This window comes from Tupaia chinensis, unplaced genomic scaffold (assembly GCF_000334495.1).
Source record: "Tupaia chinensis unplaced genomic scaffold, TupChi_1.0 Scaffold147433_1, whole genome shotgun sequence".
Taxonomy (NCBI): Eukaryota; Metazoa; Chordata; class Mammalia; order Scandentia; family Tupaiidae; genus Tupaia; species Tupaia belangeri.
Window position 1 is genome coordinate 4,097,581 of NW_006207284.1, and position 16,776 is coordinate 4,114,356.

The 16,776-nt window shown below is 38.1% G+C and overlaps 1 protein-coding gene across 1 annotated transcript in view; it reads left to right on the plus strand.

Moving 5' to 3' along the window:
- The window catches only part of THSD7B (thrombospondin type 1 domain containing 7B), a 797,103-nt gene that overhangs the window by 273,947 nt on the left and 506,380 nt on the right, over nucleotides 1–16,776 (plus strand). The window contains exon 6 of the mRNA XM_027768766.1: nucleotides 4,039–4,236. Coding sequence (XP_027624567.1) covers nucleotides 4,039–4,236 — 198 coding nt within the window. The remainder of the gene's footprint in view (nucleotides 1–4,038; nucleotides 4,237–16,776) is intronic.

Genomic DNA, 16,776 nt, shown 5'->3' on the forward strand with positions numbered 1-16,776 from the left:
AAATGCTACCCCTGCAGGAAGAGCAGTTGATTTCTGAAGAGTTGGAATCAAAGATTCAATCTGTTCAGGCTCTCTAACTCAGAGTTGTTACCCTATGTCCAGAGCTGCCAAAGATGAAGAGCAATAGAATGCTTAAGTCGGAGCAGGCCTCTGTCATCTTCGTCTAACCTGCTGGCCTGTCCCAATGGAGTTAGTGTAGAGACAGGGTCTGCCCTAGCATAGCCTGTGGAAACTCCCTGGGGACGAATGGCTCGCTAACACATGCAGCAATACAGTTCTCAGACCTTTAATTCTTTCATGACTTCAATTTAAAAACATTGACCCCTCTTCTGCCATCTTCTCTTCTTTCCTTTTCTCTCCTAAACCCACTATTCACTCTTTTCTAATTATTCTGGTAGAAATGTACAGTAAACCACATTTCTTGAGGCCATAGAATAAAAGTCAAACTCTGAATGCACTAGTTTCACTAAAAGTGAATTGAATCTGTGGTCAGGAAATGATTATAATCACCCCCTCCTGGTACCCACTGTCTAAAATTCTACTTTCCAGTCTGTTCACCTTCAGTTTCATGGAGTGAACCATGATACCTTTCAGGTTCACATTATCAAATGGGACTGAACCACGATGTACACAGGAACTGAATTTAAGCTTTCTTTGTGAGGAGGCAATGACTCAGAAAGACCTTTGCTGATTTCGTACCCATCCATTTAATCAGTAATGTCCCTTTGGAGAAAAAAATTCCTTCTGCTTCTTAGTTTTCACAGATTTAAAATTAGAATAGTATGTTATGAAATAATTTGGAGAGTTTTAAAATTCAGGGTAACATAAGTGGCCATTCTAGTCTTGGTACAGGGTAGATGCTTAACAATGTGGTTTTTTCCTGTGTTACCTTATATGCTCTGAGTACAATACATGTATGATTTTTGTTCCCCCCTTGGCTTCACATAGTTTGGGAAAGTGACCTGCACACGGTAGTTATTGTTTATTGAGTGATACTTTTCAATTAACATGGACTTCGGTAAATGAAGGTAAGTGGTTGCTTGTCCTCAGTCACTGTGGACTTGGCTGTTGTTGTTTTACGGAACAGAAGCACCTGGGGGAAACTTGGTGTCTCTTATAGGCATGAACACCAGTGTGTGATTAAAGTTAAGTGCTAACAAGAGAATCCAAGGTTTTTGTTTTATGCTGAGCTTGTGCTATGATTTGATCCTAGTTAGAGTCAGGACAAGGGCAGCACAAATGAAAGGCTGAAAGAATTTATTGACTGAGGAGATGTAATCTATAGATTTATGGAAAGATGGATGCATCTTGATTTATAGAGGAAAACTGCTCATGCCCCTCACTGGCATTAAATTCCAGGTAATAAGATACCCAGAATCTCTTGGTAAAGACTGCTGAGTTTCTGTGCTCATATCTGAGCTGGCTGTCAAGAAATGTAAATCACAGGGACCCATGCCATGTCTTTCTCAAAGACAAAACCTATGCAAGTACAAACATCAGACAATAAATAAACAACATATGGACATTACATGTAAAAACAGAAGCCATTTAAGTTGTGTGATAGTGAGAGCTTAGAGGTCATTGTAGTTTGATGTTCATCGAGTGTGCTGGAAAGCCCTGTATGTTCCTTGTGTCTCTTCTTTTTTTTTGAAGAGGTTTTTTGCTATAGGGCCCATGCGTTTGCCAGACAGACAGAGAGACAGAAAGCGAGAAATCACCCCCCCCACGGGGGGGATGGCCACACTGCACTCCCTTCTCCTCCATTCTCCTCTTGGGATCTTGGGCAAATGCGCATACGCGCCCGGCGTGAGTTTTAAGCTGCCGGTCCTGGACGCGAACCGCAGTAGACTACATGGGAGTCCAGTGACATAGCCATTATGCCATCTGCTGGTCCCCCCTGTGTCTCTTCTAAAGGTGGCCCAGAAGGGGCGCTTGGCCCTTTTGTAGATGTTTTTTTTCTTTTTCTTTTGTCTAGTTAATAATTTAGACTTGAGATATGAAACAGGGCTGAGACATCTATCTTTCTTTCTTTCTTTCTTTCTTTCTTTCTTTCTTTCTTTCTTTCTTTCTTTCTTTCTTTCTTTCTTTCTTTCTTTCTTTTAATTGCCCTCAGCCTTAACAATTCAACATGCCATGATAATGAAATCTCAGATTGGCTGTATATTGCCTTCCTACAGATAGCTGATCCTTAAAGTCAGAGTCTAATAGTCCTTTTTAAATGAGGCAGTGGGTTCCTTAGACCAAGAAAACACAAATAAAGCACTGGGCCTGTTTATCTACAATACTTGGCCAGCTCTGCACTATTCTAAGGAAGCCTGGCTCCCTCTTGTGTCCTGAAACCACATCCATTGTGTTCTAGCCTTGGCTATGCTGTTGAAGAGGACCCGATCTCTTTCAAGTATACATTGAGTTTGTAACATTGTTATTTTATTACCATTGGCATGAAAGCGGGCATGACCTTGTCAAAACTGTGAGGGAGATGGGCCGAGCTCAGTTAGTGCTCGTGCGCCCTAACTTGTCCTTCTATCCTCCCTTTGTGAGAACCATTATAGGGTATCTAACTCTCATTCTGGAAACTGAATAGTTTCTCTTCTAGCAAAGTCTCATTTCTTTATCTACCCTAAATAATAAGTGGACAATAATTGCTTAAAATATCATTCATGCAAAAAGATTGGCTTAGGTAAAATGGGGAGGAGGGATTAAAGGAATTAAATTTGGATTAAATTCATGGATTAAATTTGGAGTGTAATCAACCAAAGCTAAGATGTGAGATCCATGGAAGGTGGATAAAAGCTTTAGAAGTGATACATCACAAGGGGGCCAATCAGTGTCATGGTGGTTTGAGTCCTAGACCTGGTGGCTTGAAAAATATGCTGAGCATGTACACATGCATGCTCCAAATCCTGAGAGATGAATGGAGGAGAAGGGATTGTGATGATGTGGCCATCCCCCCAGAAGGTGTTTTTTCACTTTCTCTCTCTCTCTCTCTCTCTCTCTCTCTCTCTGACAAGCATACATACCATATTGCAAAATTTTTAAAAAGGAAGGAAAAAGAAAAAAAGAAGTGATATATCATGATGGACAGAGATTGAAAACCCAGGATAAAGGATTTTACCTAGTTCTCAGTGACTAATTTCTAGGACACTGTTTCTTAATAATGTGAACTTTTTAATAATAAAAAAAAGTATAACTTTGGATTTCTAGATTCTTAGACAAATTCAGAAGATCTATTAACAAAGGATTCACACTCCTCATGACAACAGTCGACAGGAATAAAATAATAGCCAAGCATTTTAGAGCTCTGTCCTCTCATTTTACCTTGTATCCCGCCACTCTTTATAGTCTACGGTTGACCCATTTACCATTTCCCTCAGTGTGTACCTGCCTCAATCCTATTGATGCTGAGTCCGTTCCTCTGTAGACCCAGATCATGTAATACCCACTTATGTCCTTATTACAATCTCTTGCAGGTGGGACTCTGGGGCCCTAGTTCAGGGACCCATGTTTAGCTAGGTTAGTAAAGGAAGTCCAAAGAGGACTGCCCTGTCTTTACAGGGCAGGCTGATGGGAAATCTCAGTGAAGCAATGTAGGTAAATCTTGGAGCAGGAAGCTATGAATGTCAGGCGCCAGGGATATGCCAAAGTGTAGATAGTTGTATTTCACCTTAACACAGAGAAAAAAGAACATCATAAATAACCAAAAAGTAATTAAAGATTTGTCTATGTTTAGACCATTTTTACTCATTCATTAATACCATTGAATGTATAAATCTACTAATGCCTGTGATTATGTCTGGCCTCTCCAGTTTTTAGGTTGTAAACTCTTGGAAGATAGGTGTCCTGGTCTCATTCTTTACCATTTTCTTTATTTCCTCTAATTCTCATCTCCCCACATTCCATTAAGTAAAATACATCAAAATGTACATGGTTTAGAGTTTTGAATATTCAAATAAACTTTCATCTCTTTCCCAGCTGGTGCTTCTTTTCCTTTGTTGGGTAAGTGAAATTCTGGGAAACTTTTGTTCTCTCTCTTTTTAGGCTTTAGAATGAGGAAGCGCCATGTTCTCGTGGAACCTACGGGGCCTTCAGGACATTGTCCTCATTTGGTGGAATCTGTTCCTTGTGAGGACCCGGTGTGTTATAGATGGCTTGCATCAGAAGGAATTTGTATCCCTGATCATGGAAAGTGTGGCCTGGGCCATCGCATCCTGAAGGCCATCTGCCAGGACAACAGAGGTAGGAACCCATGATGCACTAGCAGTGTGAAGTGATATAGCCAGATGGCATACACCACTCCATAATAGGATATCTTCCTGAGGGAGAGAGCACAGCCTTGCCTATTCTTGACTATGTACATTTAAGTCAAGTGACCTGTTGCTGACATGGCTCAATGTGGGGCCAAATACTCCATAATTGTGAAGTATATGATTACATCTAAGTTCAATACAGGAAGCCTAGAGATTGCTCTAGAGTGTTTAATTTGTCAACATAAATAGAAAATGGAAATCTGGATTGCCTTCAACTTCTCAATACAAAACAATTTACATATATATACACATTATGTCAATGTTAGAGAGATATTCAAGAAGTTCATGGGAAATGCATATGATAGAAAAACTGTACATGGGTTTCAGATTTTTTCTTTTTGTACCAAAATAAAATCATATTCAAATCCTTTTTTTCCCACAAACTTTTTGAAATCTTTTTGTACTTGCATGCCTTTATATATTATTAACAAATACTACCTTATGAAAAATTCTAGTATCGCAACTCCTTCCAAGTTAAAAAGAGAAATATACTGTGATATCTTTTTATTTATATAGCATTAGACTGGGATCAGTTCTGACATAATACTAACATTTCTAAAGAAGCTTTTTAAATAGAAGTTGTCAAGATTTACAGAACTTGTAACCGTGATAGCTTTCCTTGATCACCAAACTTCTAGTACAATGGTTGAAGTGAAGGGCAATTTAGAAAACATGGAAGTCACATGGTAATGGGAAATGTGACATTTAAAACCTTTATCTTAGAGTTAAAAAAAATCAGTCTCTTGGAAGAATATTGAGTATGTCTATTAATCAGCTCTGCCATAAAAAGTCCCATTTATAATCCTCTTGGTGTGTGGGATGAAATGTTTTGACTTATGGAGTCAAGTAATTCATAGAACAGAAGGATAATACAAAGAAGATTCAGAACGGATATTAGCATTCCCAGAAGGCTGACATATAGCAAAGCATTTCCTTCCTTTATGTAAGTTTTCCTGTCCCTATCCAACTCCCTTTCCTTCTTTCTTCCTTTCTTCTTTGTTTTAACCAATACCATAATTAGGTAAATATTCATTTTATTAAATGATGTAATTGGTAACTCAGGAAACCAGGTGGTTAGTTTAATTGAAAAGAGGACATAACAGTTTGTATTAGCTGTAGTACATAGTTAAAATGAATACTGACGACTTACAATTATTATCAAAAAGTGTTTGAATTATGATAATGTGCAATTTATTGACAGAGCCAAAATAAGATCACTTTTGTATTGTTTTTCTTTGTATGGTAATGTGACTTACAATGAGAATTGTATATTGTGTTCTTCATCCCTGGTTCCTGGCACAAAACACCTAAAACTCCTGTAATTTTCAGAGGAATAAGGGTGCTCAGGAAAATTGTTTGCTCAAATATCTGGTCTTTGACCCAGACTCTGATGTAGAGTTTCTAAAGTCCTTGGAGTTTCCTGGGTGATACAAATGTTTTCTGTTTTAGTGATGTCATTCCTGGTAGCTACTGGATAGGGACCAGTCACCACAAAGAATTGGCCATGATTAGAAGCTTAGACATTTCAGCCCTAACCTCTGTCTACTGGGAAAAGAAAAGGGACTGAAGACTCAATTAATAATCAGTCATGTCAAGTCCAGCAAATGGTATAATGATCACATCACTGGACTCTCACATAGTCGTACTCAGTTGGAGTCCCAGACCCAGTGACTTGAAACTCACACTGGGTGCATATGCATGCCTGCCCAAAATCCCAAGAGGAGACTGGAGGAGAAGGGATTGTGGCATGGCCAGCTCCCCTGGGATCTGGTTTCTTATTTTATGTCCCTCTGTGTCTCTGGTGAGCATATTTGCCCTATAGCAAAAATCTCTCTCTTAAAAAAAATCAGTCATATCAATGTGATGAAACCACCATAATAATATCTAACTATGGGGTTCAGAGAGTTCCTAGATGGTTGACATGTGCAGGTGCTATAAGGATGGCTCATCCACAGAAAGCATGGAAACTCCATGCCTGTCCCCCATACCTTGCCCTATGCATCAGTTCCATCTGGCTGTTCATCTATATCCTTTTCAATGTCCTTCTAATACATTGGTAAATATAAATGTTTCCCAGAGATATACAGAGAAAGACAGTGAGAGGCAAAGTGAGAAATCACCCTCCCCCAGGGGAGGATGTCCATGCCATAGTCCCTTTTCCTCCCTCCTCCTGGAATTTTGGAGAGGCACACATGCCCTGTGTGATTTTCAAACCACCAGTTTGGGACTCAGATTGTTATCGGCTATGTGGGAGTCCAATACCTTAAGCACCATGCTACCTGTGGGCCTCAAAGAGCATTCTTTGAAAATGAAATTAAGTAATGAACATTAGAGTAACTGTAATTACTTTTTCTTAACCTTCTTTTGGAAAACTGGAAGATAATTTGTTTGGTTGGACATCGGTGACAAATGGCCATTGTCTTTGTCATCTCATATTAGAGGATTGTCATAACATTTTGTGTTCATAGGGCTAGGGACTTCTTTCACAGTATATTCTATGTCTTCTACCATAATTATAGAAGTATCAGCTTACCATTTTAGCAATTTTAGAGCTGTATTGCTTATTTCTGTGAAATGACCAATTTGGGGCCCTTAATCTACATAGGAGTAGATTTTAAATACATGAACGACTCCTTCATCATGCGTTGGACAACAGCCATGGTCATGGTTATGGGAACATGCTGGCCTCCTATTAGTTGAAACAGTCTTTTGTTCAGGGACAAAATAGAAATGTGGTCTGGTTACACATTTTGTGATTTAGTTTGTGATTTTGAGTGATTGAAGATAGAAGTTTGGCAAGATAAATACTCTTGTTTGATTCTCCATGTATTATCAGGGTCATTACATAGACACAGAAATTGACAGGGCTGTTGACAGTCATTTAAGTGCCTGGAGAAAGAAAAGCTGACACTTTGTGATTTTCTTTTTCTTGTAAAATTGATATTTTTTTTTGTTTTTTGTTTTTTTTTGTTTTGTTTTGTTTTGTTTTGTTTTCATCACTCTGAGTTTACTGATTTCATAGGCCATTTATTTTAGAATTTATTCAGAATTAAATGGATAAGACTGGGCTAGCTCCATAGGTTAGTGCTTAAGGGAGCCAGATCACACAAGAACAACTGCATGGTGTAAGTCCTGGATCCAGTGATTTGAAAAACATGCCAGGGCCAGCAGATGGCTTAGTGGTTGTATCACTGGACTCCCACATGATTGACTGCGGTTCATGTCTTGAACTTAGTGGCTTGAAAATCTCACTGGGTGCATGTGCGTGCCTCATTCAGACTATGGTGCCAAGAAATTTCTATATAACCATGATCAAGATTCTGTAGGATTCTTGACAGTGTCTTGTTGGGTATTCCTTTTGCTACTGGAAAAAACTATCTTTCTATCCCAGAAGTTTGTGAAAAACTGTTATCCTGAAAATTTCAAAAGTATATAATATAGGGAACCAGCAGTTAGCGTAATGGCTATGTCGCTGGACTCCCACGTAGTCGACCGCGGTTCGCGTCGACAGTGTCTTGTTGGGTATTCCTTTTGCTACTGGAAAAAACTATCTTTCTATCCCAGAAGTTTGTGAAAAACTGTTATCCTGAAAATTTCAAAAGTATATAATATATTAAATCACATTAAATCCAGGAAGTAAATGGATGTAGCAATTTGATATGGCTAAAATTTGTGGGTTAGTTTAAGAATGTGATCTACATCAGACTATTATATTAAAGTTCCATGTAGCCATCTATGAATTTTTAAAGCTATCTCTACTTTGTATCATCCTCTACATCAATTTATTTGTGATACTGTCCAATCAATAGCATAGAAATACCTGTTCCTCATTCAAGGCTGTGATTGTAGCAATCATCATGGTCGTCAGCAATATTTATTTTCAGAAAGAAAATCACATGATGGATTGTATGAATTAGTTTTCCAATTTAGAATTTGACTTCCAAGTCTTTGATGGGTGGATCAGTTTTGATTTCTCTCTTCTGCCTATCATCTGGTCACTAGAAGTTTACTAAGCATAGTGTACACACAGTTATTCCCATTGATAGGTATGTTTCCTCATTTCAAAAGAGACATTTGAAAAAGGCATGTGATGCAAAAATGCAAACTAAACATTTTTCTTTATTATTATTATTTTTTAGATATTTTTGCCATAGGGCATGTGCATTCGCCAGACAGAGAGACAGAAAGCGAGAAACCCCCCCCCCCCCCAGTGAGGATGGCCACACCATAATCCCTTCTCCTCTTGGGATCTTGGCACCCATGCACACGTGCCCAGCATGAGTTTTAAGCCACCAGGTCCGGGTCTTGAACCGCAGTCGACTCCATGGGAGTCCAGGGATATAGCCATTATGCTAACTGCTGGTCCCATATTTCTTTATTTATTAAGTCTATTCACTATATTTTAAACTTTGATTCTCAAGTGTGTAACTGGCTTACTGTTTCCAGCTTTCACTGGCAATTAATCAAGGTTTACCACTATGTGGCATCTTCCTGGAGCAGGTGGGGTAAGTCATATAATGCCAAGGCTGTCTACAGTGTTCCAAGAGGCTAGCAAGTGACTGCTGTTGATTATGGCTTATATTTTCTTTCATAAAGTGGGTAGAAGACTCCATAGGGCTATTGACAGACAATGGTCTGCCTACTGAACAGTCAGATCCTGAGCACTCACCAACTACTTTGCTCCATAATTAGCCAAATAGATTACCTTGAAAAATAAAGTGTTTGAACATGTGTTGTCAGGGTTTTCTAGAAAGGTAGAATGGATAGAACACATATATAGACAAATAAGAGGAGAGCTACCAGATGAATTGGCTCATGCCAGTGGTAGCTGAGAAATCCCACAAAAGGCCATCAGTGAGCTGGAGACCCTAAGATGACAGTAGCATGACTCAGTCCAAGTCCTAAGGCCTCAGAGGCAAGAAGTTGATAAAGCCAAAGGCCCGAGAAACAGAAGGTGGTGTGTGACAAACAAATTCTGGATTCCAAAGGAAAGTCAGCCCACCCTTGAGTTCTGATGTCCAAGGCAGCAGCAGAAGCCTATCCCACTCTCAAGAAGAGACCAATGCCCTTTCATATTTGTTCTCTTGAGGCTCCTGGATGATTGGATGGTGCCTGTCCACATAGAGGTTAGATCATCTTCACCTATTCCACTCCAACTACACTTCAGTCTCTGCAGTTACCCTTACAGACACATCCATAATAATGCTTTACAACCACTCCTCACTTAGTAACCTCCCTGTTTAATGGCTGCTTGCTTCTACTTACTTATGACCAGTTTTCTAGTCATTGTCTCATTCCTGAAATCAGTTAGTATTAACTACACCAAGTGATCTCAATCACCCAAGACTACATATTTCATTTACAAATTTATACTTTATTATGCACCCATAGTAGTATTCAGAATAGATAAAATAATTATGCTGAATTGTTATTATTGTGTTGTGAATCTTGATGCTTTCTTCCACTTACCTAATATATGCTTTTTGTATAGATAGACTTATATTATTCTCGTGTGGAGTTACATGATAGTTATTGAAAATAAATACCTTATGGTACAATAACACACCACAAGACATCTACCTCTAAGCTTCTCATTTATCAATTCACTTATTCATGGGAACAGAACTCAGTCGTTAAGTGGGGAGTTGCCTATACCAGGTTTCTAGATATTTCTTAATCTATTTAAATAAAAACCTAAAACTAACTTTCACAGTAAGTTCCAGCAGACATTTTTATTCAGAGATAATGCAACATACAGTCTGCTTTTGTAGGAAGAATATATTCACACTGATGAAGAGTATAATAGTTCAGGAAGAACAAAGTTTACACGTTGGCAAGTACATGGAGTTAATTTCCAGTGTTGCTGAAAATCTAAGGTTTCTTATTTTCACAATTATACTAGACCTGTCTTATGCAAATATTTTCCTTAAGTTGTACATATATTTGCAGAGCGAGCAGGAGGAATGATTTATTTTTTGTTAAGGAGACTTTGCTTTTTACTTTAAGGGCATATTTTTCCCTGCAATTTCTTTCTTTGAATCATTAACCTTGAACAATATAAGAATGTGGCCTTTAATCTTGACTAAAATGACAGGTGCCCGTAAGCTCTAAAAAGCTCTAACAGCATAAGTACTTTCTTTCTTTCTTTTTCCTTTTTTCTTTTTTTTCAATTGCCAGAGGGCACATGAGCTTCATAGAGAGAAAGCCAGAACAGAGAGAGAGAGAAAGGGAGAGAAAGCACTAATCTCCCACCACCGTAGAGCATGGCCACACTGTAATACCTTTTCCATTTCTCCAACATGTCAGGATTTGGGGTAAGCAGGCACACATGCCTGGAATGTTTTTATAGGCCATTGTAGCCGAGATTTAAACCCCAGTCAGCCCTGTGAGACCTGTCTTTCTATGTACAGTGCTTAGCCACTATGCTATGAGATTAGCCCCAGAAGTACCTTTTTAAAGATTACTTCAATTGATGGAAAATGTGCTAGAATAATAATTAAACTTGCTTGTATGAAACATTTTGGAAATATTTTTAAATTTATGATTGGAATTGGAAGTTTTGCTTTATTTTATTTGTTTTGTGTTCAGATCTCAAGAAATGTTGTTTGACTTGCCTGTGAGAATGTCAAACTCCATTCAGAAAAGAAATTATTTATTGGAATAGTTTGTGATTCACCAGAATTCTAAATGGGACTACTTTTTTGTTGTCAAGTCTTTATATTCTAGGCCCTTTGATTATGCTGTATCTTGTGTTTGTCAACAAGAACTGCTTTACTTCTCTTGTGTATAGTTTGTCCTTCTCTTGTAAGACTCTAACAGCTATTTCGGCAATGTATTTACTTTCTTGTATTTAGGAAGAAAGAGGAGGAGATTACTCATCAGGTATTTCTTTGCCACATAGGTATTTTTCCTGCAGTGAATCAACCTATTAAAGAGGTACTGCAAAATTATAGCTACTGCTGAGGGTACAAAGTATGTGGTTTTTTAAGATGTATATGTTAGAAAGGATAATAATAATTGGATATATTTTATTTTTTTAGAGAAGATATGAAAAATTATTTACTTTTTTTTTATAATACTGTTATGTTTGGTTTTAGTTTGGGTAGAAAAATCTTCACTTCTTTTGCAAAAGTACAGGAATATTGGAAATATATTGCTGGAATCAGTGTTAGTATGGTGGCTAAGGTGAATGGATTCTACTCATGCCATGTAAAAGCTTGGACATGCATGCCCAAACTCCTGAAAGGAGGGAGAAATGAAGAAGAGGAGATGGTGGCATGAACATCATTCAAGAAGAACCTCTCTCTCTCTCTCTCCCTCTCTCTCTCCCTCTCCCTCTCCCTCCCTCCCTCCCTCTTCTGTCTCTCTGGCAAGAGCACACACTCAAATTAAAAGAAAAAAGAAATACATTGCCAACTATTTGGAGGGATCAAAGAAATGGAGAATAGACATGTATACATTTTCTATGAGTAATGCAAATTCAAAGAAATTGTCCTTCACAATAGTCAAAATAAGTTGATCATGACACACACTGTTGTTTCCTGTCCAGATTCCCTTGATCAATTAGCATTTCTGTGCATGTCATCCCCGAATCCCAATGGGCACCATCTGTATGTCATTGTCTGAGGAAGTTTTCTGGCTTCTGGGTCTTGCCAGGGAATTAGCAATCTCAGAGAGATGCCGTCAACCAATGTTTGAGAGTATTAATGTAATTAATGTGACATATACAGCTCTTTTCTTCTCACTTGGAATTACTTTGAGGTATTTGTTGCATGATGCTTTCAATGAGATGAAGCTCCACTTTCATGGTACAGACTTAGGTGATCACATACCTTTTAGCAGCCTTCTTTCCCTTTCTGTCTTACTTTCATGGCTCCCCAGTAAATAGTTGCTTAGGAATCTTTATCAAAGAGCTTTGATATGGTGCAGCATCAACTAAGATGAGGATGCTTGGAAAGTATAATACTGTTATGTTTGGTTTTTAGTTTGGGTAGAAAAATCTTCACTTCTTTTGCAAAAGTACAGGAATATTGGAAATATATTGCTGGAATCAGTGTTAGTATGGTGGCTAAGGTGAATGGATTCTACTCAGGACCCCATGCCATGTAAAAGCTTGGACATGCATGCCCAAACTCCTGAAAGGAGGGAGAAATGAAGAAGAGGAGATGGTGGCATGAACATCATTCAAGAAGAACCTCTCTCTCTCTCTCTCCCTCTCTCTCTCCCTCTCCCTCTCCCTCCCTCCCTCCCTCTTCTGTCTCTCTGGCAAGAGCACACACTCAAATTAAAAGAAAAAAGAAATACATTGCCAACTATTTGGAGGGATCAAAGAAATGGAGAATAGACATGTATACATTTTCTATGAGTAATGCAAATTCAAAGAAATTGTCCTTCACAATAGTCAAAATAAGTTGATCATGACACACACTGTTGTTTCCTGTCCAGATTCCCTTGATCAATTAGCATTTCTGTGCATGTCATCCCCGAATCCCAATGGGCACCATCTGTATGTCATTGTCTGAGGAAGTTTTCTGGCTTCTGGGTCTTGCCAGGGAATTAGCAATCTCAGAGAGATGCCGTCAACCAATGTTTGAGAGTATTAATGTAATTAATGTGACATATACAGCTCTTTTCTTCTCACTTGGAATTACTTTGAGGTATTTGTTGCATGATGCTTTCAATGAGATGAAGCTCCACTTTCATGGTACAGACTTAGGTAATCACATACCTTTTAGCAGCCTTCTTTCCCTTTCTGTCTTACTTTCATGGCTCCCCAGTAAATAGTTGCTTAGGAATCTTTATCAAAGAGCTTTGATATGGTGCAGCATCAACTAAGATGAGGATGCTTGGAAAGATATTTAGTGAGTGGATCTACTCCAATAGGAAATACAAGATCAAACTTAAATTCTATCATACTGATGATAATTTTTCCAGGGTCACCTTTCAGGAAGAAATCATAATCTTTTGTGAAAATCAATCAGACTCTTGAATAACCCTCAGTATTGGTAATATCCAAAGGGCTTCAATATATTGCTTCTGCTCTCCCATTGAAAACATTAAAAAATATAGAATCCAATTTATTTCCCAGTTAGACAATCTGGCAAACTTATACTATCCTCTTGAGTCTTGTTTTCCAACAATCGAGTCAGTTTATGACTCTCTGAGGGAGGACTAGGTTATTCACATTTTCATTTTATAGTGAACTCCAGAGCATATTAGAATGATTCTGAGAAATAGCAAGAGAAAGAGACCTCTTTGGGATATTAAGGTGATTATTTGTGCAGGGATATTGGGTCTGAAGTGTTTGGAGAACATGCCATTCTGTCTCCTTTGTTCTAGATTAGTGGGTCTAAAACCAGTGTCTATCAGAAAAACCTCAAGGGCTTGTAAAATCACAAATATCTGGCCACCACCCCAGAGTTTCTGATAAAGTAGAGCTGGGATGGAACTCAAGAACCGGTGTTTCTTTTTTCTAATGTAATTGACATATAATAGCTATACATATTTTTTAATATAGTGTGGTTTTTCAACACATGTATGTAATGTGTACTAATTAAATCAAGGCACTAAAGTATATCAACCATCTCAGACATTTATCATTTCTTTGTGTTATGAATATTTGAAATCCACTCTTGAGCTATTTTGGAATATACATATATTTGGTATAAAATATACTTACTCTCTTCCACACACGATGCAGAGTGCTGACCCAGGGACCATCCTTTGAGAAGCGTTGTTCTGGGCCAAAGGGAGCCTAAACTGATGGACAGCCTGATAATGTTGGCGTGTACCAGAAGCAAGCTAGAGCAGTGCAAGGCACGTCTCACACTTAGTCAGAATCAGCAGTAGTATTGATTCTCATCTGTTGTTTCTTGTTTCCTGCCAGGGAAGTTATTCTTGAAATCCATGAAATATATTACTGTCTTACTAGAAGCAAGCAGTGAGTAAATATTCTTTTATTTCTTTATTGTTACCTAGATGGATTACTAAAAGATCAAATACTGGAAAGCAATAGTGTACTTCTACAGAAACAGAAGACACATAATATGTGAGATGAGTTATTTACTTTTAGAGGAGAGAATTTTCATTTTCAGCAAGCTATCTTTTTCAGACCACCAACTGGTAGCCATTTGGTACCGATGTTCTTACTGAAGGAAGTGCGGTGATGACAAATATGTTGTATTAAATTTTGAAATGAACCTGACATTGCAGTTGAAAGTGCCAATAAGATCAGGCTGCACTATTCATGCTCCAGGAATCAGACTACAGAGGAGATTAAATTTGAGAGTTCCTGTAGCCAAGTTTCTCATTCCCTTTCATTTAGATATCTTGCAGTGAAATTAAAGATGGAACTCTAATGATCTTTGGCAGTGAGGGAATCCGAAAGAGAGAAATAGAGACTTCATTCAAATCTGTTTCTCCATACATGTTAAATGAGAAGGTGGGATGTAAACTAGTGAATCAATTTAAATGCTAAAGAGTGAGGAACTGCAATGCAGCTTTAGATATATTTATTGTTCGTTGTCTGTCGATAAACAGGTATTATGTTTTGAAATACTTCTTCTTTCTACCCCATTACATACTTAGACATTGCAAGATATCTGTTCTACTGTAGTGCCTAAAAACTGTGTTCCCATCACGACTTTACCAGTATTTCACAATCAGACTAAATACAGTCTGATTTTTCCAAGTTTTAATTTTTAGAAATAGCTTACAGCAAATTGATTTCTAAGTGTGCCTGGGTCTTTCATAGGAAGACTGTCTCCTTTTTCTGTCTCTTATGAAATTCTTATTGGGCAATCAACTTTCTGTTCCCCTTTCATATGATTCAGGAAAGAAAAATGAATCATAGATTGTACTAAAAGTTCAAAATGTAACTCCTGATTAAATAGTCAACCCAACCTTTCAGTGGAAATTAATATGAGATTATAACTTTCAATTTCACCCTGGAAGTGCTCAAAATTTCACCATTCCACTGTGTATTCCACTACAGTGTTCATAGCAAGATTAGTATAGTATTAGTCACAAGGACACAATTTTGTTTTCTCATTCTGAATTATATTTTAATGTGGTATGAGGCTTTTTTATATGACCTTTGGCTGGCGACTCTTTACACTACATCTCCCAGTTTTCTCTCTATGTAGATGCAGGAGAGTAACCATGTTCTGTGTCTTAAAACAGGTTTCCATTATGATGGAGTAATTTTCACTGATAGAATGGCCAATATTCCCAGATAAGTAAATGTAATAAGAACCTTCATTGTGCTCTATCTGAGTGTTATCAGGAAAATGTAATAAAAATACAGTATTTCTGGAAAAGATCATCTATTTCATACAAATCAATTAGAAAAAGCTTATATTTATTCTTATAATTAAAAACTTTTTGAATAACTAAATTAAAATAATGTATATACATACTTTGACTAATCAAAATTAGGAATTTATAGCGTGTAAATTTTTATGCTGTTGCTCATTCCATAATTAGTTTAATGGCTGGGGTGCCCAAAGAAATACATAGAATACAAAATCTCCTATGAAAAGATATTCAAGATGTAGAAATTCATTTTTTTAATGGGACAGATAGTAGATATTTTTTTAGTGTCTCACCGTACTGATTCTCTATTCAGTCTCCAAGTTAGCTAGGACTATAGGGTGCACTTTCATGTTCAACCTGTTCAGATTGCTCCAGGGTCTGAGCTTGGACCTCTCATGGAGCCCCAACTTGATTCAGTAGCTTCTTACTGCTTTCACTAGTAGATGTGGATCTCAGGTTTTTTTCTTAGAGACAGAGAGAGAGAGAGAGAGAAAGAGAGAGAGTGAGAAATCACAACCCCCACCCCACAAGGGGACAGCCTTGCCGCAATCCCTTCTAAATTAACATTCAACAGTTTTTTTCTATTGAGTTCATATTTCCTTGAAATAAAATAAATAATTTCTCTAAAGGAAAACAAAATCAGATCCTGGGCTTGAACCACACACTCAGCCATGTAAGATCCAATGCCTCGGGAACCAGCAGTTAGTGTAATGGCTATGTCGCTGGACTCCCACGTAGTTGACCACAGTTTGTGTCCCGGACCCGGCGGCTTAAAACTCACGCTGGGTGCGTGTGCGTGCGTGCCCAAGATCCCGAGAGGAGCATGGAGGAGAAGGGATTGCGGCGTGACCATCCCCTCTGGGGGGTGATTTCTCGCTTTCTGTCTCTATGTGTCTCTCTGTCTGTCTGGCGAGCGCATGCGCCCTATAGCAAAAACCTCTCCAAAAAAAAAAAAAGATCCAATGCGTGTGTGTTCACAGCACCTGCTGGCCCTCAAGTAGTAATTTTTAATACCAGAAGTATGAACTTAACCCTAGAACTCCAAATCGGTGATTGTTCTTTACTAATGTCTTCATATGCACATTTCTCTGTCCAAAACCCGTATATTACTATTTATTTTGTTAAGTCAGACATGATCTGGAATTTACACTTGATG